Genomic DNA, 25143 nt, shown 5'->3' with positions numbered 1-25143 from the left:
TTTGACCTCAAATGGTTAAACGTAGAATTAACCATATGATGTATGACTGTGGCATAGGAGAATTAACCATGTGACATAAGAGAAGGGAGTGACAGAGGATGAGATGGTTCAATAGCATCACCGACTCAATGGACATGACTTTGAGTAAACTCCAGGAGATAGTGAAGGACAGGGAAGCCTGGCGTGCCGCAGTCCGTGGAGTTGCAAAGAGTCGGGCATGACTTAGAGACTGAACAGCAACAACCACCATATGACACAATAGTTCCACTCTTAGATCTATAGCCGAGAGCAAGGAAGACATTCATTCACAGAGAAACTTACACGGAAGTTAGCAGCCCTATTCATAAGAGCCCAATGTCCTTTAACTGATGAATGGATAATGAATGTGCATATCGACAGGAGTGTTAGGGACGAAAAGAAGGGAAGTACTGATACATGCTGCACTGTGGATAAACCTTAAGCTAAGTGAAAGAAGCCCGTCGCAACAGACATTCCATTATATGGAATGTCCAGGTTAAGCAAGTCTGTACAGATAGAAAGTAGGTTCGTGGTTGCCTCAGGCTAGTGGGGAACCTTCAGTTGTGGCATGTGACATCTAGTTCCTCAGCCAGGGACTGAACTCGTGCCCCTTGCAGGAGAAGCCTGGAGTCCCAAATGCTGGACTGCCAGGGAAGTCCTGAGTCTTAATGTTCTGAGAGGCCAACGCTGGCCATGGCATCGCATACATGCTGTTCCTGGGGGGAGGAGTGTGCCTTGTGTGATCCTTCATACATAAGGAGGCCTGCACATGGATTCCTCTCAACTCTCTTTTTCCCAGTGATCTGGCTATGTGTTCTTATTGAACCTCTGTCATAAATGTCAGCTGTGAGTGCAACTGTATGTTGAGTCCTGCGAAACTCCAGTCATGTGGCTGGTCTGGAGCACTCCTGACACAGCCACTAGTGTGGAAAGTAACAATATGCATATAAAATAGATGGGCAGGGGCTTTCCCGGTGGTCCAGTGGTTAAGATTCCATGCTCCCCATGCAGGGGGCCAGGGTTCAATCCCTGGTCAGGGAACTTGATCCCTCATGCCGAAACTAAGAGTTCGAATGCTGCAACTAAAGGTCCCACATGGTGCAATGAAGGTCAAAGATCCTGCATGCCGCAGAGAAGACTTGGTACAGCCAAATAAATAAATAAACATTAAAAAAAAATCTTAACTTCTTAAAAAAAATTGAGTAGGAAAGAAATTCCTACTCCAAAGTCAGTTCACAGTGCCTGTTTTGGCATTGTGTTATGGTGAATGACTTTTATTTTCTTTTTTTACACTTTTTGGCATTTCATATATTTTCCATGTTTATGTTACTTTTATTTTCAGAAAAGATGAGTATTTAAAAAAATTTTTTTCTGTTGTGTTTGACATTTGTCATCATTTTTAGAGTGGCTGACCTTTAAAGGGGCTTCTCTTGTTTTCTTTCCCTTAGGGTTGCAATCCCCTTGCACAGACTGGCCGGAGCAAACTACAGAATCAGAGGGCTGCCTTGAACCAGCAGATCTTGAAAGCCATGCGGATGAGAACAGGAGCTGAGAACCTTCTGAAGTAAGTGTCTGCTGGCTCCGCCACCTCAACTGGGAGCCCGGCCTCTCCTAAGGCCTATCCATCTATTTCCTAAACTCCCCGACCTGCCAGACTTCCTCTCAGCTCTTGATTTTAGCTTTGAGCCTCCTCCTTATTTCTGGCACCTGGAACAGGCCCTGTCTCACCTAGAGGTTGGTTGTGTCAAAGACGTGTATTTTACGCAGCCTGTCTGTGTGGTGGGGGTGGGAGGACAATGGGGGGAGGTCCAGTTATCCTATGCTTGTTTGTTTTTCCCACTTTCTTGGGACCCGTCTGTTTTCTTATGCCTGGTCTACAGTCACTTCTTGCTGAATATTTGTTGAATGTATAAAGAAAAGGCAGAGAGAAAGAAAGGAATAGGAACCTTTCTGTTGCCAGCATTCATCTCTATAACGAGAGGGGCCTCCTAGGCCTGGGGCTCTTGGGACACTCATTATTATGCTCTGGTGGTAACATAGTTAACTTCTCAAGCATAGAACTCAGTGAAGCCTTACCTGTAGACTTTCTTCTGCAGAGTTCTGGGGGTAGCTCTTGCCAACCCCATGCCACCTTGTGCACTGTGTACGAGAGGCAGGCACTGTGTGTGCTACCAGCTTACTCAGACAGATGCCTCCTAGAGCCCCAGAAAGAGATGGGGAGTGTTTGCTGGGACCTGGAACCTGGAAAGCTGGCAGGATATGGCTAATGGCTGTTTTCAGTGAGTGAAGTTCACTCTTGGAGGCCTTAAGGAGCCCAGGATGCTTGGAGGCTGCTGGGCAAAGCCAGATACATCAAACCAGGTGTTGGTAAAAAAGCTACAAGACTCGTGGTCACAAATATGTTTGAGGAGTATGGTCCACTCTTCCTTATGGGCCGCTTACCCGAGCACTCAGTGAAGAGAGGTGGAGGGTTTCTCACCATCAACTTGGAGTAAATTCATTAAAAAAACTTTTTTTTCAATGTTATTGCAATTGAATTGCTATACAATGTTGTGTTAATTTCTGCTGTTCAGAAAAGTGAATCAACCATACATATACACGTATCCCCGCTCTTTGGAGTGTCCTTCCCATTTGGGTCACTGCAGAACATTGAGTAGCCTTCTCTGTGTTATATAACCTATACAGTAGGTTGTTATTAATTATCTCTTTTATATATAGTATCAGTAGTGTATATAGGTCAATCCCAATATCCCATCTCATCCCACCCTCCTCCTTAAATTCATTTCTGAATCAATCTGTTCCTTAGGAAAGATCTCTGAGGTATGAAGTAGGAGAAAAGAAAAACGCAGGACAGCATGCCCTGCGTATACATTTTAAGGGACGAAGAAAACGCTGTTAGGGGCTCTTGGGAGCTAGGCAGTGTAGAGGTGACTCCTACTTGTCACATTATACTTTCAGTGTTTGAATGTCCTTTTCCAAAGTGTATGGATTACGTTTATGCATTTTTATTCTGAGACATCCAGAAGAATTGTGAGAGGCCCAGAAGAATAACGTAAGTGACCCACTGCCCCTGGGTCAGAACGACAGTGCTGACCTGTGCTGGTTTCGTGACTCATGGACTAGCAGACAATGCAAGTCCCGGCTGGCCAAGTGTCTGGAACCTCTTCTCCAGCTACTTCCGCAACAGGACGGAAGGGAGATTGTTCCTGGAGGAGATTGGGGAAAATGCTGTAACATGTCAGCTTTTGAAATATCTGACCATGTCCCTGTCCCCAGAGAAGTCTGGACCTGGGAGTTGTCAGGTCCACTATGCAGCGGACCTCATCGGCCAGGGCAGCTCAAGAGAGCCCCCCGATTTTGGGAGGACTTACCGTGTGCTGAGCTTGACATGCTGAGGGCCCCACTGGTGTGTTTTGTAGCCTTGGGTTTTGGGTGACACCTTGCCAGGCCAGCAGTGTGGTTGAGGGGGGTGCGTGGGGAGCCCTGACCCTGTGCCTGTCTGTTCACCCAACGAATGGATTTGTTGAGCACCTGCTAAGTGGCAGGCAGTGTCTGAAATGCGAAGGGATAAGGCTGTGAGCAATTCAGACAAGGCCCTGCTTTCCTGATGCTTAATCTCTCTTGGGGGAAGCTTAATACACAAGCAAACAAATCCGCTCACGTCAGGAGGTGATGTTTTCCAGGGCGCCAATGAGAGGGAAGTGTGACAGAGGCTGACACAGCATGGTGTGGCCTTGGAGACCGAACGTGGTCAGGGAGGCCCTTTTTGGCCAGGGCACTTGGCGTTGCTAAGGTGGGGACTAGGGTGGTTTTGTCTGTCTTGCTCTGTGAATGACACCAGCAAACAGCCTCTCTGAGGCTCGTTGTCAAGTCTGGTGTTGAGCTGTTAGGGGTAGGGGTGGGGTGCAGGTGGTTAATGATTCTTGCAGTGACCTAAAAGTTCAAAGTGCTCCTCTCTGGAGAATGTTGTTGGAGGAAACCCTAAAGGTATTTATTAATCTGACTTAACCGGCACCAACCGTTTCCCAAAAACAAATAGGGTGTTTAGCCAAGCGCAGCTCTGGCCCGTGGGTGTCCCTGGCTGGCCAATTAGGGGGCTGTCCCTGCCAGCAAAGGGTAGTCAGAAAGTGGGCCCAGCTGTCCTGTCTGTCTGTCTGTTTTCAGGTTTCCAAATGCCCTGCCACAGCCTCCCGATGAAGGTGGAGCAGATGGAATGTTTGGGGGAGGTTGTGTTTGGGAAACTGACCCTCAAATGCAGAAACGGGAGGGACCCGGTCCTTATGGGCATCAGTAAGGGACCTTTGAGGCTGGGCGGGTGTTGTGAGGAGCCAGGTTTTGTAGGCTGCGAGCAATTCAGGTGAGACCCTGCTTTCTTGATGCTTAATGTCTCGTGGGGAAGACCGACTCTGATCCATATCGGCCGAGTCCATGAGCTTCCTGGAATTTGATTTGGAAAATATCAGGTATTTTAAATGTGCCTTTTCAGGCTAAGCAAGGACAATATCCTCTGTCTTTTCCTAGCTCCTTTCCCTCCCTTGGGAAAAAGCTGGGGTAGCCATGTGATGATGTTTCTCAAAAACAGATGGTCTTTGTGAAACTCAAAGCCAAGTTGTCACACAGCTCAATTTTAACTAACTGGTTCTTTGAACAAGGGCAGTCATTCAACATCTTGGGCTTTAGGTTCCCTTCTTGGGGCCAGGGGGGCCTGGGAAAGAGTGAAGGGACCAGTGCTGTGAGGCAGTAGGGAGTGGTAGGGACTGTGGTGAAGAGCAGGGCGTATGCTCTCTGGGTGGGAGGGGTGGGGCAACTCCAGTGTGGCCCATATGGAGGGCAAGGGCTAGGGTTGCCAGATCTTCAGTTTTTTTTTTTTTCAGGAAAAGCCAGAGATCTGACTCCCCTTCCCCCCACCCTCCTACCCCCTACCTTTTTTAAATCTTCTGATAATTGAATTTTAAAATACTGGCAGCTAGTTCAAGGGGGAGGAAAACACCCAGAGAGTCAAATAAGCAAGTCCCATGGACCTCCAGTTTGTGACTTCTGAACCAGAGGGTGATGAAGTCCTGGGACACGGGTGCCCTGGGGTACGTTGGTCTGTATGAGCGTGATTTGAGGTTCATGACTGCTCACACTATCAGTTCTGAGGGGGGCTGATGTCTGGGCAGGGAGATGTATGAGCCAAGGCCTTGGGGGGCATCTGCCTTCCTGCATTGAGAGGTGGGCTGGGAGCAGATGTCCTCCCAGACCCGCTGATCTGCTGCCTTAGCCGAGTGGCCACACCAGAGCACTGGGCAGTGCTTATTCCAGTCTCCCTGAATCCCTGGTAGAGCAGGATTTGGGGTCAGATGGATTAAGGCCACACAGCTCCAATAAAGTCTCTGAAGCTGGTACAAGCCTGTATTGCCTGTCAACAAGCCTGTTCCTAGAGGGACATTTTACTAAAAGACTTGGAAGAAAAATATTACACTAAAATAAACGGACACACGTGGGTCAGAATGCAAATTCACGTGCACCTTTAAGAGAAAACATGGGGATTTTAGAGAAATTTTGGACTTGGGGCAAAGAAGCCATATATCCCATGGGGCATCCTAATGGTGGAAAAGGTCTCAGAAACCGCCACTTGAGGGACGTGTGTGGATGTGGTCAGTAGCCACAGGAAATCATTGAATGTGGCCTTCCTTTCCCTGTTCACACATGGTGGATTGATCACTCAGAGAGAGTAAGTGGGATACCTTTTAATTCTTCTGCAGCATGTGTAGGCTCTTTATGAAAAGCCCAAGGGAGTAGGGGCTTCCCTGGTGGCTCAGACGGTAAAGAATCCACCTGCAGTGTGGGAGACCCAGGTTCGATCCCTGGACCAGGAAGATCCCCTGGAGAAGGGAATGGCTACCTACTCCAGTTTTCTTGCCTGGAGAATTCCATGGACAGAGGAGCCAAAAAAAGAGTCAGACATAACTGAATAACTAACACTTTCACTGTCAAAGGAGTAGGCTTCTCCTTGGTGGTCCAGACCAGAAAGTAGACCCAGGGCAGGAAAGGGCTAAAACACCCTTCTGCCTCATCCTGGTTGGTCTCAGAAACTCTTGGCTGTAACTTCAGTTACCAGATAACAGGCATCTCAGAGGAGGAGTACACACAGGTGGAAGCTGAGAAACTCCATGTTCTTCCAAGAAGACCCTGGAGAGGATTCATTTTCACCCAGAAAGGCAGCCCAGGTACAGAACATCAGTGTTGAAGGGACCAGGGTTCTGGTTCTTCATTCCTGATTTGGGCCAGCTCCTTCCCCAGCCGGTGCACAGGGGAGCTGGCACACGTGTCATATTAAACGGGTGGCATCTTATGGAAGAAGCCCCCCCTCCACCAGTGAATCCATGAAAAATCCTGATCTGTATTAGGAACGGCACACACTATAGTGTTGGTTTCTGAATCAGTATAGTACCTTAAGGTCAGCATTGTGGAAACACACCCTGAGGGCCCCTCCTGGCCACCAGCTTTTTCCAGAGTGACCCATGATCCACATGAAGAGGCCCACATCCAAAGAGCAGCTCACTGATTTGTTGTAAATCCTAAACCTCAAGTTGTTGCCAAGTTGAAAAGAAGTGGCAGATCAGTATACTGAGGTGGGAAAAGCAAAGCGCCAGCATATTTGGAGGTTCTTCAGGTATTTGGTTGGAGGTCTTAGGGCCTATAGCGTCATATTTAAGTTGGACCCATTCTGTTGCTAAGAACCAGTCTCTTCCCCAACCCCCCCACCCCCCACACCATTGACTCTGAAGAGTAATCTTGACTCTGCCCTTTGTTCTTTCATAACCTGAAATTTGTGAAGCCTCTACCATGTGAAAAAAGGTTGCAGGAGAAATACAGAGAGATAGTAGGCAAAAAGGTCTTGTCCCTCCAGGAATTATAATTGTTTGTCTTGCCTCACTCTAAAATGTATTTGAAGGACTTCCCTGGTGGTCCAGTGGTTAAGAATCCCCCCTCCAATGCAGGAGATATGAGTTTGATTTCTGGTTGGGGAACTAAGATCCCACATGCTTCGGAGCAACAAAGCCCAAGCAAGTTGCAACTAGAGAGCCCATGAGCTCTAGAGCCCATGCGCTGCAACTAGAGAAAGCCTGCCTGCTACAATAAAGAGCCTGCGCAACCAAATAAAATAAAAATAATGAAAAATTTTTAAAAGATAATAAAAAATGAAATCAAATAAAATGTATTTGAGGCACCTTAATACACTTGATCCCCTAGAGAAGGAAATGGCAACCCACTCCAGTGTTCTTGTCTGGAGAATTCCACGTATAGAGGAGCCTGGTGAGCTGCAGTCCATGGGGTTGCAAAGAGTTGGACACAACTAAGTGACTAACACGCACGCACATACACACAACACACTTGTATCGCATGTAAGATTAACAGAATGATGAGGATGTGGGGGCAGGTGGAAGAAGAATAAAAGAGATTTAGTTGGAAGTAAGACTAGTACCCTCTACAAGGTCTTATATCCTCTGTTAGACGTGGGCCATGTTTTTCTCTGAGTTTTCTGGCAGGCAGTAAGAAGGGAATGTGATCTGGAACACATTTCATACCCATTATTCAAAATCAGATAATTTACTAAGAAGAAGCTGTTCCCAATACCAAGGACAGGGAGAATTTCCTCCTTTGTACCCTCGTGGATGTTATCAGCTAGTGAATCAGTCATGTTCTCAGTAACATCTCTATACTGCAGGTTTTACAAGGGGCAAGTTGTGACCCATGGGGTGTAATGAAATCAATTCAGTGGGTTGCTGTGGTATAATAAAAAGAAAAAGTGTTTGGTTTTTGTGCCTGGTTCCTGGCACAGAGCTCCTAAAACCCTTGGAATTACTTGCGTGACTTGTATGCTAATGAAATGACACCCAGTGGGGGTTGGGAGCCTTTGGGAGCTAGGGAGCTTGCTGTTTATCAGAAAGAGCAAGCCTGTTGAGCGGGTCGGAACTTTCAGCCTCTCCCCTGGACTTCTGGGAAAGAGAGGCTGGAGATTGAGTTTAATCACCAGTAGCCAACGATTTAGTCAATTATGCCCACGTAATGAAGTAATGAAACCTCCATTAAACTGCTAAGTGATGGGGAACTTGGAGGTTGGAGAACACATCAAGGATCAGGGAGGGAGACCTGCCCGGAGAGGGCATGGAGGCTCCGCACCCTCCTTGGCCTGTGGATCCTCTTCCACCTGGCTTTCCTGAGCTGTATTCTTTACCATAAACCACAGTAGGGACTTCCCTGGTGCTCCAGTGGTTAGGATTCTCACTGCATGCCCTGGGGGTTTGATCCCTGGTTGAGGAACTAAGATCCCATAGGCCTTGCATTGTGGCCAAACAAACAAAAAAACCCACAGTAAATGTCAGGAAAAGGTTTTCTTGAATTTTGTGTGCCATTCCAGTGAATTGTTGAAGCTGAGAAAGGAGTTGTGGGAACCTCTGATCTGTAGCTGGCTGGTCAGAAATACAGGTGTCCTCCCCTCCCACCAACTTGGAACTGGTGCCTAAAGTGGGGCAGCCTTGTGGCACTGAGCCCAGAATCTGTGGGGTCTCTGCTAACTCTGGGAGTTGGTGACAGAATTGAATTGAATTGTTGGGCACCCAGCTGGTGTCAGAGAATCAGAATTGTAAAGTTTCAAACTTCATGATTTTTTAAAAAGTTATGAGAATTGCTGTGATCTCATGGCAAGCCTTCAAGATGGTGCAGAAGAAAGATAAGAAGCCTAAGAAGTCAACCTGGAAGTTTAATTTGGATCTTACTCATCCAGTAGAAGATGGAATTTTTGATTCTGGGTATTTTGAACAGTTATTGCGGGAGAAAGTTGAAGTGAATGGCAAGACTGGAAATCTTGGGAATGTCATTCACATTGAATGCTTCAAGAATAAAATCATAGTCGTTTTTGAGAAACAGTTCTCTAAAAGATATTTGAAGTACCTTAGCAAGGAATAGTGAGAAGGCAATGGCATCCCACTCCAGTACTCTTGCCTGGAAAATCCCATGGACAGAGGAGCCTGGTGCACTGCAGTCCATGGGGTCGCTAGGAGTCGGACACGACTGAGCGAGTTCACTTTCACGCATTGGAGAAGAAATGGCAACCCGCTCCAGTGTTTTTGCCTGGAGAATCCCAGGGACAGGGGAGCCTGGTGGGCTGCAGTCTTTGGGGTCACACAGAGTCGGACACGACTGATGTGACTTAACGGCAGCAGCAGCAGCAGCAGCAAGGAATACCTGAAAAGGAACAATCTTCGTGATTGGGTTTGTGTGGTTGCATCAGACGAGGAGACTTACGAGCTTCCTTACTTCCAGATTAGTCAAGATGAAGATTAACCTGTTCCCATCCTGTCAGTTTGGTTTCATTGTACTGACAACCTCAGCTGGCATCATGGACCATGAAGAAGCAAGACGAAAACATACAGGAGGGAAAATCCTTGGATTCTTTTTCTAGGGATGTAATACATACAAACAAAATGCCTCAGAGGACCAAAAAAGAAAAAAAATTAATCTGAGTCTGAAGACTAGATGAAACCATCCTTTATAGGGCTTTGCTTGCTAATAAAACAAATTAAGCATACAAAAGAAACATCTTGAAATGGACCTTTAGCTTATCAGTGAATAAAAAACATTGTGTATGAACAAAACAGAAAAGTTATGAGAGTTGAATAGAATATATTGGAGAGTATCACATGTACGGCAGAGCCATGGCATATGGGATCTTAGTTCCCCAACCAGGGATGGAACCTGCGCCCCTATAGTGGAAGCACAGAGTCTTAATCTCCAGCTTCCCCAGTGGCTCAGACGGTAAAGAGTCTGCCTGCAATGCAGGAGACCCTGGTTCAATCCCTGTCAGGAAGATCCCCTGGAGAAGGAAATGGCAACCCACTCCAGTATTCTTGCCTGCAAAAATCCCATGGACAGAGGAGCCTGGCAGGCTGCAGTCCATGGGATCCCGAAGAGTCAGACGCAACTGAGCCATTTAACCGCTGGAGTGCCGGGAAGTTTCCGAGACTTGTTTTTGGGGTAGGAGGTATATGTGTATGCGTGTAGTGTACTGTGATACAAAACTCATTTCTTACTGGTCATCATGTCCTTCTCCAAAAAAATTCCTAAACCAATGATATTCACCAGCTGAGCTTCCAACATCTCATTTCCTGGCTGGGGAGCCCAGACTATGCATGAATGAAAACTTACTGGTCAGTGAAAGGGCACGTGCCATCCTATTTGCAGCCAGGTCATGACTGCTCTTTCTTTCTTTTCTTTTTAAAAAAATACATATTGATTTGCCTGTGCTGGGTTTTAGTTACAGCACACTGGATCTTTGTTGTGGCATGCAGGTTCTTCAGCTGTGGCATGTGGGATCCTCAACCAGGGATCAAACCTGGGTGTTCTGTATTGGGAGCACAGAGTCTTAACCACTGGACCACTGGGGAATTCCCTACGACTGCTCTTTCTGAGTGGGCGTAAGCTTGTTGGCTGGTCATGGAGAACAAGCTGAGCGAAGGGAGGTAGAGAGAGGGAGAGAGAAAGTGAAGGGAGTATAAAGACACCATGAAGAGAAACCGATGAACCCATCTATGTGCAGGGCGTGGAGAGTCCCCGGGGGAGGTCTGACTCCGGGGGAAGTGGTTTAGTGCTTTGCTCTCTGGAGGAAAGGTGGACAGGTGGTGAACAAAGCAGGTCAGGGTCAGGTAGGTGGGTTTTCATCAGCTGAGGATGGGGAGGTGGTCAGTTACTGTTTCTGGCTGGCTGGAGCTCTTGCTGGCGACCCTCAGGGGTCCTCATGTGTGCCAGGAGGACATTTCTGGCACTTGGCCTGAACCATGGCTGAAGACTTGCCAGGATGGTCCAAGGGAGTGTACTCAGCAAGGCCCGGCTTAGAGCTTGGTTGCCACTGCCACTGTTGTTTGGGCAGTGGTTCTGAATCTGTAGAAGGAGCTCGCACCTGGAAGACCTTTGAGTAGGTAGCAAAACCCCTCCTTTGGGAACTCGGGTAAAGTCTGTTCCTCCATCCAGCTTCACACTGTTCTGTTTAATGAATATAGTACATTTTGCTTATCCATTTGCTTCTTGCGTATCTGGATTGTTTTCTACTTTTTGGCTGAGGAATAATGCTATTATAAACAGTCACATGCATGTCTTGGTTTGGACGTATGTTTTCATTTCTCTTGTGTAGATTCCTAGGAGTGTAATTACTTGGTTTTACAATAAGTTATGTTTTAACATTTTTCTAAGCTACCTCGCTCTTCTCCCCAGTGGTTGTGTCATTTACATTCAGCAGTGTATGACGTGTCTAGTTTCTCTGTACAGCCTCACTAATACTTGTTATTGTCTTTTTTTCTTTAATTATAGCCAGTCTGATAGTTTTGTATTGGTATCTTATTATGTCTTTAACATGCATTTTCCTTTTGACTAAAGACACTGAGCATCTTTTCATGTGCTTATTAGCCATTTATAGAACTTCTTTAGTAAAATGTCTATTCAAATCTTTTGCCTATTTTATGAATTCAGTAAAGTTACAGGATACAAAATCAATATACAGAAATCAATTGCATTTCTATAAACTAATGATGAACTATCAGCAAGATAAATTAAGAAAATATTCCTAACACTTATACACCATTGGTGGGTCTGTAAGTTGGTATAGCCACTGTGGAAAACAGTATTGAGATTCTTCAAAAACTTAAGACTAGAACTGCTATGGGACCCACCTACGCCACTTCTGGGTATTTACCTGAAGAACACAAAACCTACTTTGAAAAGATACAAGCACCCCAAGTTCATTGCAGCATTATTTATAATAACCAGGGTATGGAAACAAACTAAGTGGCCATCAATGGATGGCTGGATAAAGAAAATGTGATACACGCAAACACACACACACACAGAATATTATTTAGCCATAAAAAAGAATAAAGTCTTGCCATTTGCAACAACATGGATGGAAATTGAGGGCATTATGCTAAGTGAAATAAGTCAGAAAGACAAATAGTGTGTGATCTCACTTATATGTGGAATCAAAACAAAACAAAATAAACCCCCAGATCCTGTATACTGCAACCGAGAGTTCACATGTCAGGACTAAAGACTCCTCATGCTGCAACAAAGAAACAAAGACTGAAGATCCAGAGGGCTACAACTAAGACCTGGCACAGCCAAATAACTATATAAATGTATATATTTTAAAACCCAAGCTCATAGGTACAGAGAACTGATGGTGGTCGCCAGAGGTAGGGGTTGCAGGGCAGATGAAATGAGTACAGATTTCCAGTTGTAAAATAAGTCATGGGAATGTGATGTACAGCATGGTGACAACAGTTAATAATGCTGGATTGTATGTTTGAAAGGTGTCAAAAGATTAAATCTTAGAAGTTCTCATCTTAGGAAAAGATTCTCTAACCCTAACCATGTATAATGACAGATGGCAAGTAGATTTATTATGGTGATCATTTTGAATCATTATATTGTACACTTAAAACTAATAGAATATTGTATGTCAGTTATAACTCAATTAAAAAAATATTTTGCCCATTAAAAAAGTTGAGTGATCTTTTAATTATTTAATTAACAGAACTCTTTATGTTTTCTAGATACAGATTCTTGATCAGATACACAATTTGCAAATATTTTCTCCCAGTCCGTGGCTTTCTTCTTCTTTTTTCCCTGGTGGCTCAGAGGTTAAAGCGTCTGCCTGCAGTGCGGGAGACCGGGGTTCGATCCCTGGGTCAGGAAGATCCCCTGGAGAAGGAAATAGCAACCCACTCCAGTATTCTTGCCTGGAGAATCCCATGGACAGAGTCCATGGGGTCGCAAAGAGTCGGACACCACTGAGCAACTTCACTTCACTTCACTTCACTTCACTTCTGAAACACTGAAGTTTAAAATTTGACAACTCAAATTAATGTTTCTTCTTTTATGGATTTTTGTGCTTTTGGTGTGTAACTAAGACTACTTTGCCATCACTCCATGGCAAATAGATGGGGAAACAATGGAAATAGTGACAGACTTTATTTTCTTGTGCTTCAAAGTCACTGCAGATGGTGACTGCAGCCATGAAATTAAAAGACGCTCGCTCCTTGGAAGAAAAGCTATGACCAACCTAGACAACATATTAAAAAGCAGAGATATTACTTTGCCGACACAGGTCTGTCTAGTCAAAGCTATGGTTTTTCCAGTAGTCATGTGTGGATGTGAGAGTTGGACCATAAAGAAAGCTGAGCACTGAAGAATTGATGCTTTTGAACTGTAGTGTTGGAGAATACTCTTGACAGTCCTTTGGACTGCAAGGAGATAAAACCAGTCAATCCTAAAGGAAATTAATCCTGAATATTCATTGGAAGGACTGAAGCTGAAGGCTCCAATACTTTGACCACCTGATGTGAAGAACTGACTTATTAGAAAAAACCCTGATGCTGGGAAAAATTGAAGGCAGGAGAAGGGGATGAGAGAGGATGAGATAGTTGGATGGCGTCACCGACTCAATGGATATGAGTTTGAGCACGCTCCAGGAGATGGTAAAGGATAGGGAAACCTGGCGTGCTGCAGTCCATGGGGTAGCAAAGAGTTAGACACGGCTGAGCTACTGAACAATAACAAGAATACTTTGTCCAATTTGAGGTCACAAAGATTTCATTCTAGGAGTTTTACTGAGGTCTCTGATCCATTTTTTAAAACTTTACTTTTAATTGGAGGATAATTGCTTTACGATGTTGGTTTCTGTTGTACAACAACCTGAATCAGCTGTAAGTTTTTATATATCCCCTCCTTGGAGTCTCCCTTCCACCCCCAACCCCCGTCTGATCCAGTTTGACTTGATACCTGGTCTGGTGTAATGCTTAGATTGAGATTTATTTTTTGCACATTGTGCAGAAAAGAGTTATTGTCGCAGGCCTGAGAAGTCTATCTTTAGAAAGCCCTGCTTGCAAGGTTGGCACTTGGCTGGTGTGTGGAAATGTAGATTTCAGGAGAGTTCCCCTCATTCCTAGAACTGATAAGAGGAGCTCACTATACTTAAACTATTTCCACAAACCATGTGAAGTGAAGTGAAAATCGCTCAGTCGTGTCTGACTCTTTGCAACCCCATGGACTATACAGTCCATGGAATTCTCTAGGCCAGACTACTGGAGTGGGTAGCCTTTCCCTTTTCCAAGGGATCTTCCCAACCCAGGGATTGAACCCAGTCTCCCACATTGCAGGCAGACAAACCATGTGATTTATAGCAAATACCTGCTTTCCTTCTTGGAGTCTTAAATTTTGGAACATGCTAGGCAGGGATGTCTACCTGACGAACTCCCAGTAAAAACCCTGGTGATCTTCCTTGGATGATAGTTTTTACACACATGTTGTCACAACCCTTTGCTGGAGGAATTAAGCATGTCCTGTGTGACCCCTCTCGGAGAAGGCAATGGCACCCCACTCCAGTACTCTTGCCTGGAAAATCCCATGGGCTGAGGAGCCTGGTAGGCTGCAGTCCATGGGGTTGCTAGGAGTCGGACACGACTGAGCGACTTCACTTTCCCTTTTCCCTTCTATGCATTGGAGAAGGAAATGGCAACCCACTCCAGTGTTCTTGCCTGGAGAATCCCAGGGATGGGGGAGCCTGGTGGGCTGCCGTCTATGGGGTCGCACAGAGTCGGACACGACTGAAGTGACTTAGCAGCAGCAGCAGTGTGACCCCTCTGGGAAGGAGGACTCTTAGCAGCCTGTGCCTAGTTTCCTCTAGACCTCACCCCACGCGCCTTTCCCTTAGCTGATTTTGCTGGATGTCCTTTTGCTGTAATAAACCAGAGCAGTGAGCACAACTATATCCTGAGTCCTGCAAGTCCCACCCACTGACTCTAGGGGTGGTCTTGGGGACACTGACATGCGTAGAAATGTCCAATGGCTTCAGCACCATTCATCAGAAAGACTTTTGCTCCTTGAATTTTCTTGTCATCTTTGTCAAAATCAATGTACCATAAATGTAAAAATTTACTTCTGGATTCTGTTCTGTTCCATTGCCTGTCCTTATGCCAGTATCACGTTGTCTTGATTACTGAGGCTTTATAGTAAGTTTAAAATCAGATAGCATAAGTCCTCAAACTTTTTTTTTTTTTTCCAAAATTATTTGGCTCTTCTAGGTCCTTTGCATTTCCATATAAATTTTAGGATCGATTTGTTAGTTCCTCCTAAAAAGCTTACTAGGGTTTAGATTGGAGTTGCGGTTTTCAAATTTTTTTAAGTTGATCTTGCTTATTTATTTGACTGCACTGGGTCTTTGTGTCTGGGACTTTCTCTAGTTGTGGTTAGCGGGGGCTACCCTTGGTTGCAGTGCACGGGCTTCTCTTGCTGTAGAGCACAGGCCGTAGGCACAGGGGCTTCAGAAGTTGCAGCGCATGGGCTCAGTCGTTGCGGTTCACAGGCTGTATAGAGCCAGGGCTCAGTAGTTGTGGTGCTCAGACTTAGTTCCTCCACGGCATGTGGAATCTTCCCCAACCGGTAATCGAACTTGTGTCCTCTGCATTGGCATGTGGATTCTTATCCACTGTACCACTAGGAAAGTCCGGGATGGGAATTGATTGGAATTGATGGTTCACTTGGAGAGAACTGACATCTTGACAATAGTGAGTCTTCCAATCCATAAACATGAAATGCCTGTCCGTTTAATATCACAGTAGTGTTTTGAAGTTTTCAGTGTGCAAGACTTCTGCTTCTTTTCTTAATTTTATTCCTAAGTATTTTATTCTTTCTGATACTATTACGAGTGAAATTGTTTTCTTAATTTCATTTTAAGATGTCTTGTTGCTAGTATATAGAAATACAATTGATGTTTGTATTTTGACCTAGCTAAATTTATTAGTTCCAGTATTCGTTTTCTGGGTGCCTGGGGATGTTATACATGCAAGAGTATGTCAGCTGTGAATAAAGTTTTACTTCTTCCTTTTGGTTTAGATGCCTTTCATTTCTTTACCGTATTGCTACTGGCTTGAATCTCTAGTATGGTGTTGATAAGAAGTAGCATGAATGGACATCTTTGCCTTGCTCCTGATCATAAGGGGGAAAGCATCAATCTTTCATCATTAAATATGATGTTAGCTGTGGGTTTTTGTAGATGTCATTTATCAAGCTTTGTAAATTATCTTTTATTCCTAGCTTGTTATGGATTTTTACCGTAAATCTGTGTTGGATTTTATCACATGCTTTTTTTTCCTGCATCTATTGAGATGACAGGTTTTTTTTTTTTTTTTGGTCCCTTATTCTGTTGCTTTAGTATGTTACATTAATTGATTTTCAGATATTAAGCCAACCTTGCATTCCTGGGATAAATCCCACTTGGTCCTCTGTATATGTTGCTAGGTTCAGGTTGCTAATATTTTGTGGAGGACTTTTACATATATATACATGAAAGATACTGATTAGTATTCTTGTGGTGGTTTCCCCTGGTTTTGAATCAGGGTGATATCAGCCTCATAGGCTGAGCTGGGGAATGTTACCCACCCCCTGTCTTTTCTCATCTTTTCCCTTTTAAGGAGATAATTTATGGTCCCTTACGTGTGGCTAGGAGAAACTTCTTTTTCTTTTCTCAAGGCTAATTCTTATAAAATTCAAGTTAAGCAGCTCAGTGTCATTGGCTAAATCCTAGGTCCGTGTATGGACAGATGTGGCTCAAAATGGAACAGGTTCCCGGCCTCCCTGAGACACTTGTCTGATCACAGCTGGCACCTCCATCTGCAGGCAGACCCCCAGAGCTTCCCTACAGGGACAGGGGTGGGGTATCTGCTCAACCGGCCACTGGGGGATGCTTGGCTGAAGTTGCTTCTCTCCCCCTTTCTCTTTTAACAGAGCAGCCACGAACCAAAAGGTACGCGAGCAGGTGCGCCTGGAACTAAGCTTCTTGAATTCAGACCTGCAGATGCTCAAGGAAGAGCTGGAGGGGCTCAACATCTCAGTAGGAGTCTATCAGAACACAGAGTAAGTAGGGGCAATGCTTCTGTCAGGTACTTTCTGAGCCTTGGGAAATGCCTGCATCAGGGATGGTACACAGACAGGCCCCAGGGGTAGCCAGCCCCGCTTCGATTTGGTTCGGGCTTGAGCAAGGTGCAGGAGTTAAAGAGAACCTATAGGGTTTCTTGGAGATACCTGACCAGTTGGAGAAGAAGGCATTTATTTGTCCTGGGGCCACTTGGGACACAGGTTTACTGGAGAGCCTTGTGGCTGGGTTCAGGCAGGAAAATGGCACCTGTCACATAGCCTGGGTGATGCCTCTGCCATAAAGAGGCCCTGGAACGGTAGCTGTGGTCAGCTCTGAGAGTCAACCTGCCAGGTGGGGCCCAGGAAGCCCCATCTTCTTCCTTCTCCACCTCAGTGCCACGCACACGATCTGACTCTGAGTCATTCTGTTGATAGATTATAGAAACATGTAATAAGCTGCCTTTCCCAGCAAAGATCATGAGACTTCTGTAAGTTCCCTGAGGGGATGGTGTAGCTGAGACACTTTGGAAATGTCTCCCATTGAATATTCGAGAAAGAAATGTTCTGATTCCAAAGCATCCCTCAGAGAGTCTTTGTGGGAGGCCAAATGTTGAGGTGTGACCTTCAGAAGAGCTCAGAAATTCTCCCTCCCCAAGGTGAGCTACCTTGGAAGGAAAAGTCCATCTTTTTTTTTCCCTATATGGACCATTTTAAAAGCTTTTATTGAATTTGTTAGAGTATTGCTTCTGCTGATTATGTTCTGCTTTTTGGCTTCGAGGCATGTGGGATCTTAGGTCTCCAACTGGGGATAGAACTCGCACCCCCTGCATTGGAAGGTGAAGTCCCCACCCCTAGACAGCCAGGGAGGTCCCCAAAAGTCCATCTTTAAGAGGAAATAACCTTGAGAACTGCTAAAGAACAGTTTACATACTTTTCTGTCTGGAGAAGTAGGACTTTTCAAAAGGTAAGGGAGCCCCAAGGAAAACTCAGTCAGAAAATAATTCCCTAGATGAACAGAACCAAATGTTGGAGAGCCTTCCATCATCTTTGAAAGGTGCTTTTCCAGATCATCTCCTGCTCAGTCCTCTGCACTGTCCCCAAGGGGTTTTTCTGAGCCACGGGTGAAACCTCTGCTTCCTTGGTGGCTGTCCATGAGCCAGGCTGTGTGTCCTGGCTCACTTACCTTTGAGCTCCCAGCATAGTTCTGACCCCTAATCAGTACAGCCAGCGAACGGCTTCCCTCAGCTCATGCTGTATGCTCAGTTGTGTCTGACTCTTTGCAACCCCATGGACTGTAGTCTGCCAGGCCCCTCTGTCCATGGGATTTTCCAGGCAAGAATACTGAAGTGGGTTGCCATTCCCTTCTCCATCTATGAGATGAGTCAGGGCCAAGCATTGGTGATACAAGTAGGATGTTTCTTATTCCGCCTCGCTGTATGTGAAACACAGGGCTGTTCATGCATATTGCCCAAAGACACGCACTTAAGGCCCCTGTTGTGACTGCAGTACAGCTGTAAAGCGGCTGATTGGTTTCTGGGAGTGGGAAAGTTGGTCCCTGGGAGTGGGGAAGAGGGGAGAGAGATATGCAGATATATAATGACATCTTGCATTTCCATCCGCCCTCTTCCTGTTTTCAAAGCACGTTATTTTTTTCTTGGCACAGCTGATCTTCACACACGTCTATGAGGTAGACAGGGAAGAAACAATCTCATGCAGATGAGAAAACACAGGGAGCCCCGAGGTTATGGGAAAATGTTATATTAGTGCAAGATGGAGAGGGTGGGGAGTCCTGGCCAGGAGCCTGGGGATGCTGGCTGCTGTTACACGGTCACAGGAAGAGCAGACCTAGCCGCCAGCCCTGTCGGGGTGAAGCCAGCAGAGAGCTGCCCAGCCTGTCCTCATCTCCTTCTAGCAGGATCCAGCTTTCCTGGCAGGCCTTGGGGAAGCTATGCACCCCATTGGGACTCGCCTGCTTTCAGCACAGCCCCGTTGTTTTCTGTCCCCCACAGAGGCAGCTTCAGCTTACAGCCCATTGTCCACTCACCCCGCCTGCATTCCTGGCCTCCTCCCTGGCCAGGCTGAGCAGCCCCAGGAGGTCTCCTGTTACAGGTCAGGGAGCGAAATCCCTGTTGGCAAAACACAGCTGAGCCCAGTTCACTTCCCACTGGCCCTGCCCCTGAGACCACGCCCAGAGTGACCTTTGGGGTAACCAGGTGGTTGGTGGGGGGAGAGGAGGTGGTGGGGAGATAGCCAGCCAGGGCCTGACCCAGGGCTGGGAGCCAGGTGCACTTAGGTGTCAGATGGGGCCCCCGCCCTCAAGGCCTTCCCCGTGACACCTAGAGGGATACCCCCCTTGGGAGGAGGCACGTGAGAGCCCAGGGTTGGAGGGCTGCAGGAGAGGTGGGACCCACTGCAGTGAAGGGAGGAGGAGGAGAAGGGTGGGGGTTGGCTGGAAATGGTGGCAGTGCACCAGACTGCAGAGCAGTGAGCACGCGAGGCACAGACCCTGGTGTGCAGAGGTCCTCAGGACAGTTATTCAAAGATGCAATGTGATTGGAGGGATAAATCAGGATACAGCTGGTAGGGGCCTCATGTGTTAGGCTTGGTCATCTAGAAGGGGATGGGGACTCCTTTAGGAGCAAAGACGAGGACATGACCTGAGTGGCCTTTAAAAAAAAAAAATTATTTATTTTTGGTTGCACTTGGTCTTTGTTGCTGCACGCAGGCTTTTTCCAGTTGCAGTGAGTGGAGCAACTCTTTGTTGTGGTGCGTGGGTTTCTCATTGTGGTGGCTTCACTTGTTGCGGGACATGGGCTCTAGGCGTCTGGAAACTTCTCAGACCAGGGACTGAACCCATGTCCCCTGCATTGGCAGATGGATTCTTATCCACTGTAGCACCAGGGAAGTCCCCGAGTGGTCTTTACGGAAAATGAACTGATGTGTACTAGCTTGGCTGGAGGAGGGGTGGGGACCTGAGCTGGAGTCTGGTGGGGGGACAAGCTGGGGGTGTGCAAAGTGGCCGAGACGCGGATGTTCATGTAGCTTGCTCTGTTCCTTCTAGGGAAGCATTTACAATTCCCCTGATTCCACTTGGCCTGAAGGAAACCAAGGACGTTGATTTTTCAGTCGCTCTCAAGGTAAATCCCAAAGCAATGGGCACTGGATTCGCTGTTTAAAAGAGAAATGTGGAAATTGTGGATCCCTTACAAGTGCTGTGAGGCTCGACGGGCCAAGTGTCCCTTGATTTCTTCAGGGTGGCCTTGAGCCCCTTCAGCAGACCACCCGGACAGCCCATGCTAAACTTTCCTATGCTCACTAACATCTGGTTGCTGAGATTCTCACACGCCTGGGGAAGGGGTTGGGAACCCGGGCTGGTTGGCTCCAGGAATCCAAGGCAAAGAGGATCTATGGTAAACAGGCTTTGAGTTTTTAAAATTGCATCCTGTTTTAGTAACTTTTTTGCCTCAAATTTTATAGTCAATTTAGGCCATGTTTTTGGAAGAATAGCCAAAAGTTTTTGACCCTCAACATTTTATTTTGGAAATAGTAGAAAATTTGAAAGACTGTCACAGTGAACCCCTGTATACTCATTACCTAGATTCTCCTGTTAACATTTTGCTGCAGTCACCTTATCATGTATTTGTGCATCTATGCATCCCTCTCCCCGCACAATAATACATCTTGTTTTTGATACCTTTCAGAGTAAACCAAAGATACTGGTTCACTGCCCTTAAACACTTGAATAGCTAGAGTTTATGCATCCCCCACGCCCTGATCCCTGGATGTCTGCCTTCTCTTTTTTTTCTCTCTATCCCCCGCTCTGCCCTCCCCCTTTCTCTCTCCCTCCTTCTTTCCCTCCCTTCCATCTTTTCTTTTTTTTTAAGTACCAACTTTATTGGGATATTCATACATTGCACAATTCACCTCTTTAAGGTAAAAATAGTACCTGGCCTCCCCTTAGCCATGTGTCTCTGGCAAGCAGTGATATTGTAGGCCCGCCTGTGTCAGTCACTGAACAGGTGCTGGTGATGTCAGAGGCCCAGCTGTTAGGGCCCCTGTAATTCAGTGGAGGATCTGGGTGGGAAGCGAGAGAGATGCTTTGATGGAGGTACCCAGAGATGGCTTGCCCCCAAGCTGGGGCCAAGAGAGGCCTCCCCAGGTCTGGAATGCTTTCCTCTTCCTCCTTGCCGCGGATCCATCACGATGAGTTTTACTGAATCATCTCAAACTTCCATGCAGAAGAAGAAAGTGGTGATGAGGTGGAAGGGGGTGTCTGTCTCCAAGCTTTCCAGCACAGGCAGGGTGTGTAGGGATGAATCCCAGAAGTGTGAAAAATGCTTCAAAGAATTCTGTTTCTTGTCACAGCAGTCCTGTTAGTTGACTCATCTTTTCACTGATTTTATTTTAGAAAAGAAAAAAATGACCATATGGCATTTTGGGCACTACACAATTTGTCCTTTTAAAAAGCAATTGGTAATAAACAAGTGGGACCTAATTAAACCTAAATTTTAAAATTAAAATTAAAAGCTCTTGCACAGCAAGACTGTGGCCTATGCTAAGTCACTCGATTGTGTCCGACTCTTTGCGACCCTATGGACTGTAGCCCGCTAGGTTTCTCTGTCCATGGGATTCTCCAGGCAAGAATACTGGAGTGGGTTGCCGTTTCCTTCTCCAAGGAAACTATAAATAAAGAGAAAAGACACCTTTCAGAACCGGAGAAAATAATAGCAAATGAATCAACTGACAAAGGATTAACCTCCAAAATATACAAGCAGTTCATACAGCTCAATACTAGAAAAACCAACAACCCAGTCAAAAGTGGCCAGCAGAGCTAAACAGACATTTCTCCAAAGAAGACATACAGATGGCTAATAAACACATGAAAAGATGCTCAACATGGCTTATTATTAGAGAAATGCAAATCAAAACTACAATGAGATACCACCTCATGCCAGTCAGAATGGCCATCATCAAAAAGTCTACAAGCAATAAATGCTGAAGAATGTGTGGGAAAAGGGAACCCTCTTGCAGTGTTAATGGGAATGTAAATTGAAACAGCCACTGTGGAGATTCCTTAAAAAACTAGGAATAAAACTACTATATGACCCAACAATCCTACTACTGGGCATACACCCTGAATAAACCATAGTTGAAAAAGATGCATATACCCCAATGTTCATTGCAGGGCTATTTACAATAACTAGGGCATAGAAGCAACCTAGATGTCCACTGACAGATGAATGGATAAAAAAGCTGAGGTACATATATACAGAGAAATATTTCTCAGCCATAAAAAGGAATGCACTTGAGTCATTGCTAATGAGGTAAATGAACCTTGAGGCTATTATACAGAGCCAAGTCAGAAAGAGAAAAATATATATTAATGGATATATATGGAATCTAGAAAGATGGTACTGAGGAACCCGTTTGCAGGGCAGCAGTGGAGACGCAGACACAGAAAACAGACTTGTGGACACAGTAGGGGAAGGAGAGGAAAGGCCTAATTGAAAAAGTAACATTGAAACATATATATCAGCACATGTAAAATAGCCAGTGGGAATTTGCTGTATAATACAGGGAGCTCAAACCCAGTGCCTGTGACAACCTAGAAGGGTGGGATGGGGAGGAGGCGGGAGGGAGGTTCAAGAGGGAGGGGACATATGCATACCTATGACTGATTCATGGCAGAAACGAACAAAATCAATTCAGTTCAGTCACTCAGTCGTGTCCCACTCTGACCCCCATGGACTGCAGCACGCCAGGCTTCCCTATCCATCACCAGCTCCCGGAGTTGGCTCAGACTCATGGCCATTGAGTCGGTGGTGCCATCCAACCATCTCATCCTCTGTTGTCCCCTTCTCCTCCTGCCTTCAATCTTTCCCAGCATCAGGGTCTTCTCTAATAAGTCAGTTCTTTGCATCAAGTGGTCAAAGTATTGGAGCTTCAACTTCAGCCATCAGTCCTTCTTCCAATGAACAAAATATTGTAAAGCAATTATTCTCCAATTAAAAAGAAATTGGTTAATGCTTCGAAAGCTTTTGCACTTGACCTCCAATCTCAAGCAGAGACTGTGTGAGTTCCTTTCACTCAGGGCCTTGTGGACTGATGTCTTGTTTAAATCCAGGTCCTGGGCCCTGTGAGTTTGGAGTTTATTTTAGAGTTTGAGAAGGGACTTTGGTAGCCACTCCAGACCCAGGATTACCAAAAATTTTATTTTCTGGGTAGTAGAATGGCAACCCACTCCAGTACTCCTGCCTGGAAAATCCCATGGACAGAGGAGCCTGGTAGGCTGCTGTCTATGGGGTCGCATAGAGTTGGACACGACTGAATGACTTCACTTTCACTTTTCACTTTTCATGCATTGGAGAAGGAAATGGCAACCCACTCCAGTGTTCTTGACTGGAGAATCCCATGGAAGGCGGAGCCTGGTGGGCTGCCGTCTATGGGGTCGCACAGAGTCAGACACAACTGAAGTACCTTAGCAGCAGCAGCAAACAGCTATCTGCCAGCTTTTCACAGGGCACGTGAGCTTTTAGTTAGATGTGACACTTGCCATAGGTCTCTGAGACTCCAGACAATGCTTATGTCTGTGGAAATATTTTAGTTGCTTTTGTAGAATAGTTTCTTTTAAGATTTAGTTTGTTGCTTTGTGCCAGAGCTGGAAGAGTGTGGGCATTTTGCAGGGGACAGGAAATAGGTGAAGGGGATTAAGGTTACAAATTTTCATATTATAAGCCATGGGGATAGACTATGAAGCATAAGGAATATATTCAGTAATACCGTGATAACTTTGTATGGCAACAGATGGCTACTAGACTTGCCATGGTGATCATTTCATAAAGTATGCAAATGTCAAACCAGTATATCGTACACCTGAAACTAACATAATATTGTAGTCAACTATATTTCAATTAAAAAAAAAAAAGACATACCCAGAAACACAAAATGTGTGAGTTTGGAAGGAATTGTGCAGGTCGCCAAAATTTAAAAAATTTAAAAAGAGTGCAAGCAAATAAACATGTAGTACTTTTGTCACTGGAAGAATACTTTATATTTTAAGCAATTAAGACTGTATCTGAAAATAGAGAGTAACATATTTAATACTGGAAAAAAAATAAAATAAAAAGAGTGCAGGCGTTCAAAAGGGAGACTCTTGGAGAAAATTGGGAATTTCCTGGGCAGCTGTAAGGATCCAAACATGTCATGTGCAGAATTCACATTAAATCTAGTGGGGAAAAAAAAAAATCACATGTTGTGGATATGGCCAAGTGCTATTCAGCTGAGGTTCCCAACCATGTCATTTTAGTCTAAAAAGAACTCTACAGATGTCAGTCATACAAAAATGAGAATGTTTGGGGGACATTCTGTTTTTCCTCCCGTGTTTGTGCTTGAGAGTAACATAGACAGGTGCTCAGAAGTAATCTGGCCAACTAAATCAGGGCAGTTCATGTTGTCTTTCAAATCTGTGTATCCTCGTGATGTTTAATGGTCAGTGAAGCTTCATGGTCTGATTATGTTCTGTTTTAAATAAATGGGCTTTAAAACAACTTCATGAAGAAGCACCATCAAAATAAATTCCAGAGAATTCAAGTTTTTTTTTCCTTTTAAATATAGCTTTGTTAGTATATATTTCTGATTGAGAACAGTATTGCAAAATGTTCAGAAAATACCAAGAAATGTAAAGATCCCTCACAGCCACACACATCCCCCTACACCTTTATTTGGTACTTAAGCTTTGAGCACCTGGTCTCATCTTCTGATCAGGGGTCTTTAGAAGGATGTGAGACTCCTCCGATCTATTCAGGCTCAGCATGGTATCTACTGGTAATAAGTGCCAAGTAGGGTAGCTATTAATTTCATTCTTAAGGCATCTTCCAAATTTTTATTGTCAACAGCTCTCCTGTGAGCATCTTTGCACAGTTTGCTGAATATTCCCTTTGGATAAATTTCTAGATGTGGATTTGGTAGGTCAAAGATACGATTACATGACCAACCTAGATAGCATATTCAAAAGCAGAGACATTACTTTGCCAACAAAGGTTCGTCTAGTCAAGGCTATGGTTTTTCCTGTGGTCATGTATGGATGTGAGAGTTGGACTGTGAAGAAGGCTGAGCGCCGAAGAATTGATGCTTTTGAACTGTGGTGTTGGAGAAGACTCTTGAGAGTCCCTTGGA

The 25143-nt window shown here is 45.3% G+C and overlaps 2 protein-coding genes across 2 annotated transcripts in view; both read left to right on the top strand.

Moving 5' to 3' along the window:
• Positions 1–1236: 1236 nt before the first annotated feature.
• The window catches only part of RHPN2 (rhophilin, Rho GTPase binding protein 2), a 56777-nt gene continuing 32870 nt past the window's right edge, over positions 1237–25143 (top strand). The window contains exons 1-4 of the mRNA XM_010848936.1: positions 1237–1281; positions 1467–1582; positions 16840–16968; positions 20030–20105. Of these exons, the coding sequence (XP_010847238.1) occupies positions 1279–1281; positions 1467–1582; positions 16840–16968; positions 20030–20105 (324 nt within the window). The 5' untranslated portion in view covers positions 1237–1278. The remainder of the gene's footprint in view (positions 1282–1466; positions 1583–16839; positions 16969–20029; positions 20106–25143) is intronic.
• LOC104995200 (60S ribosomal protein L22-like 1) lies at positions 8334–9518 on the top strand. Its single transcript, XM_010848935.1, has 2 exons — positions 8334–8972; positions 9243–9518. The coding sequence occupies exons 1-2, from the start codon at positions 8686–8688 to the stop codon at positions 9349–9351; spliced, it is 396 nt and encodes a 131-aa protein (XP_010847237.1). The 5' UTR covers positions 8334–8685; the 3' UTR covers positions 9352–9518.

The sequence above is a fragment of the Bison bison genome, unplaced genomic scaffold, assembly GCF_000754665.1.
Source record: "Bison bison bison isolate TAMUID 2011002044 unplaced genomic scaffold, Bison_UMD1.0 scf7180017864280, whole genome shotgun sequence".
Classification (NCBI taxonomy): domain Eukaryota; kingdom Metazoa; phylum Chordata; class Mammalia; order Artiodactyla; family Bovidae; genus Bison; species Bison bison.
This window is presented reverse-complemented; position numbering and strand designations above follow the sequence as displayed.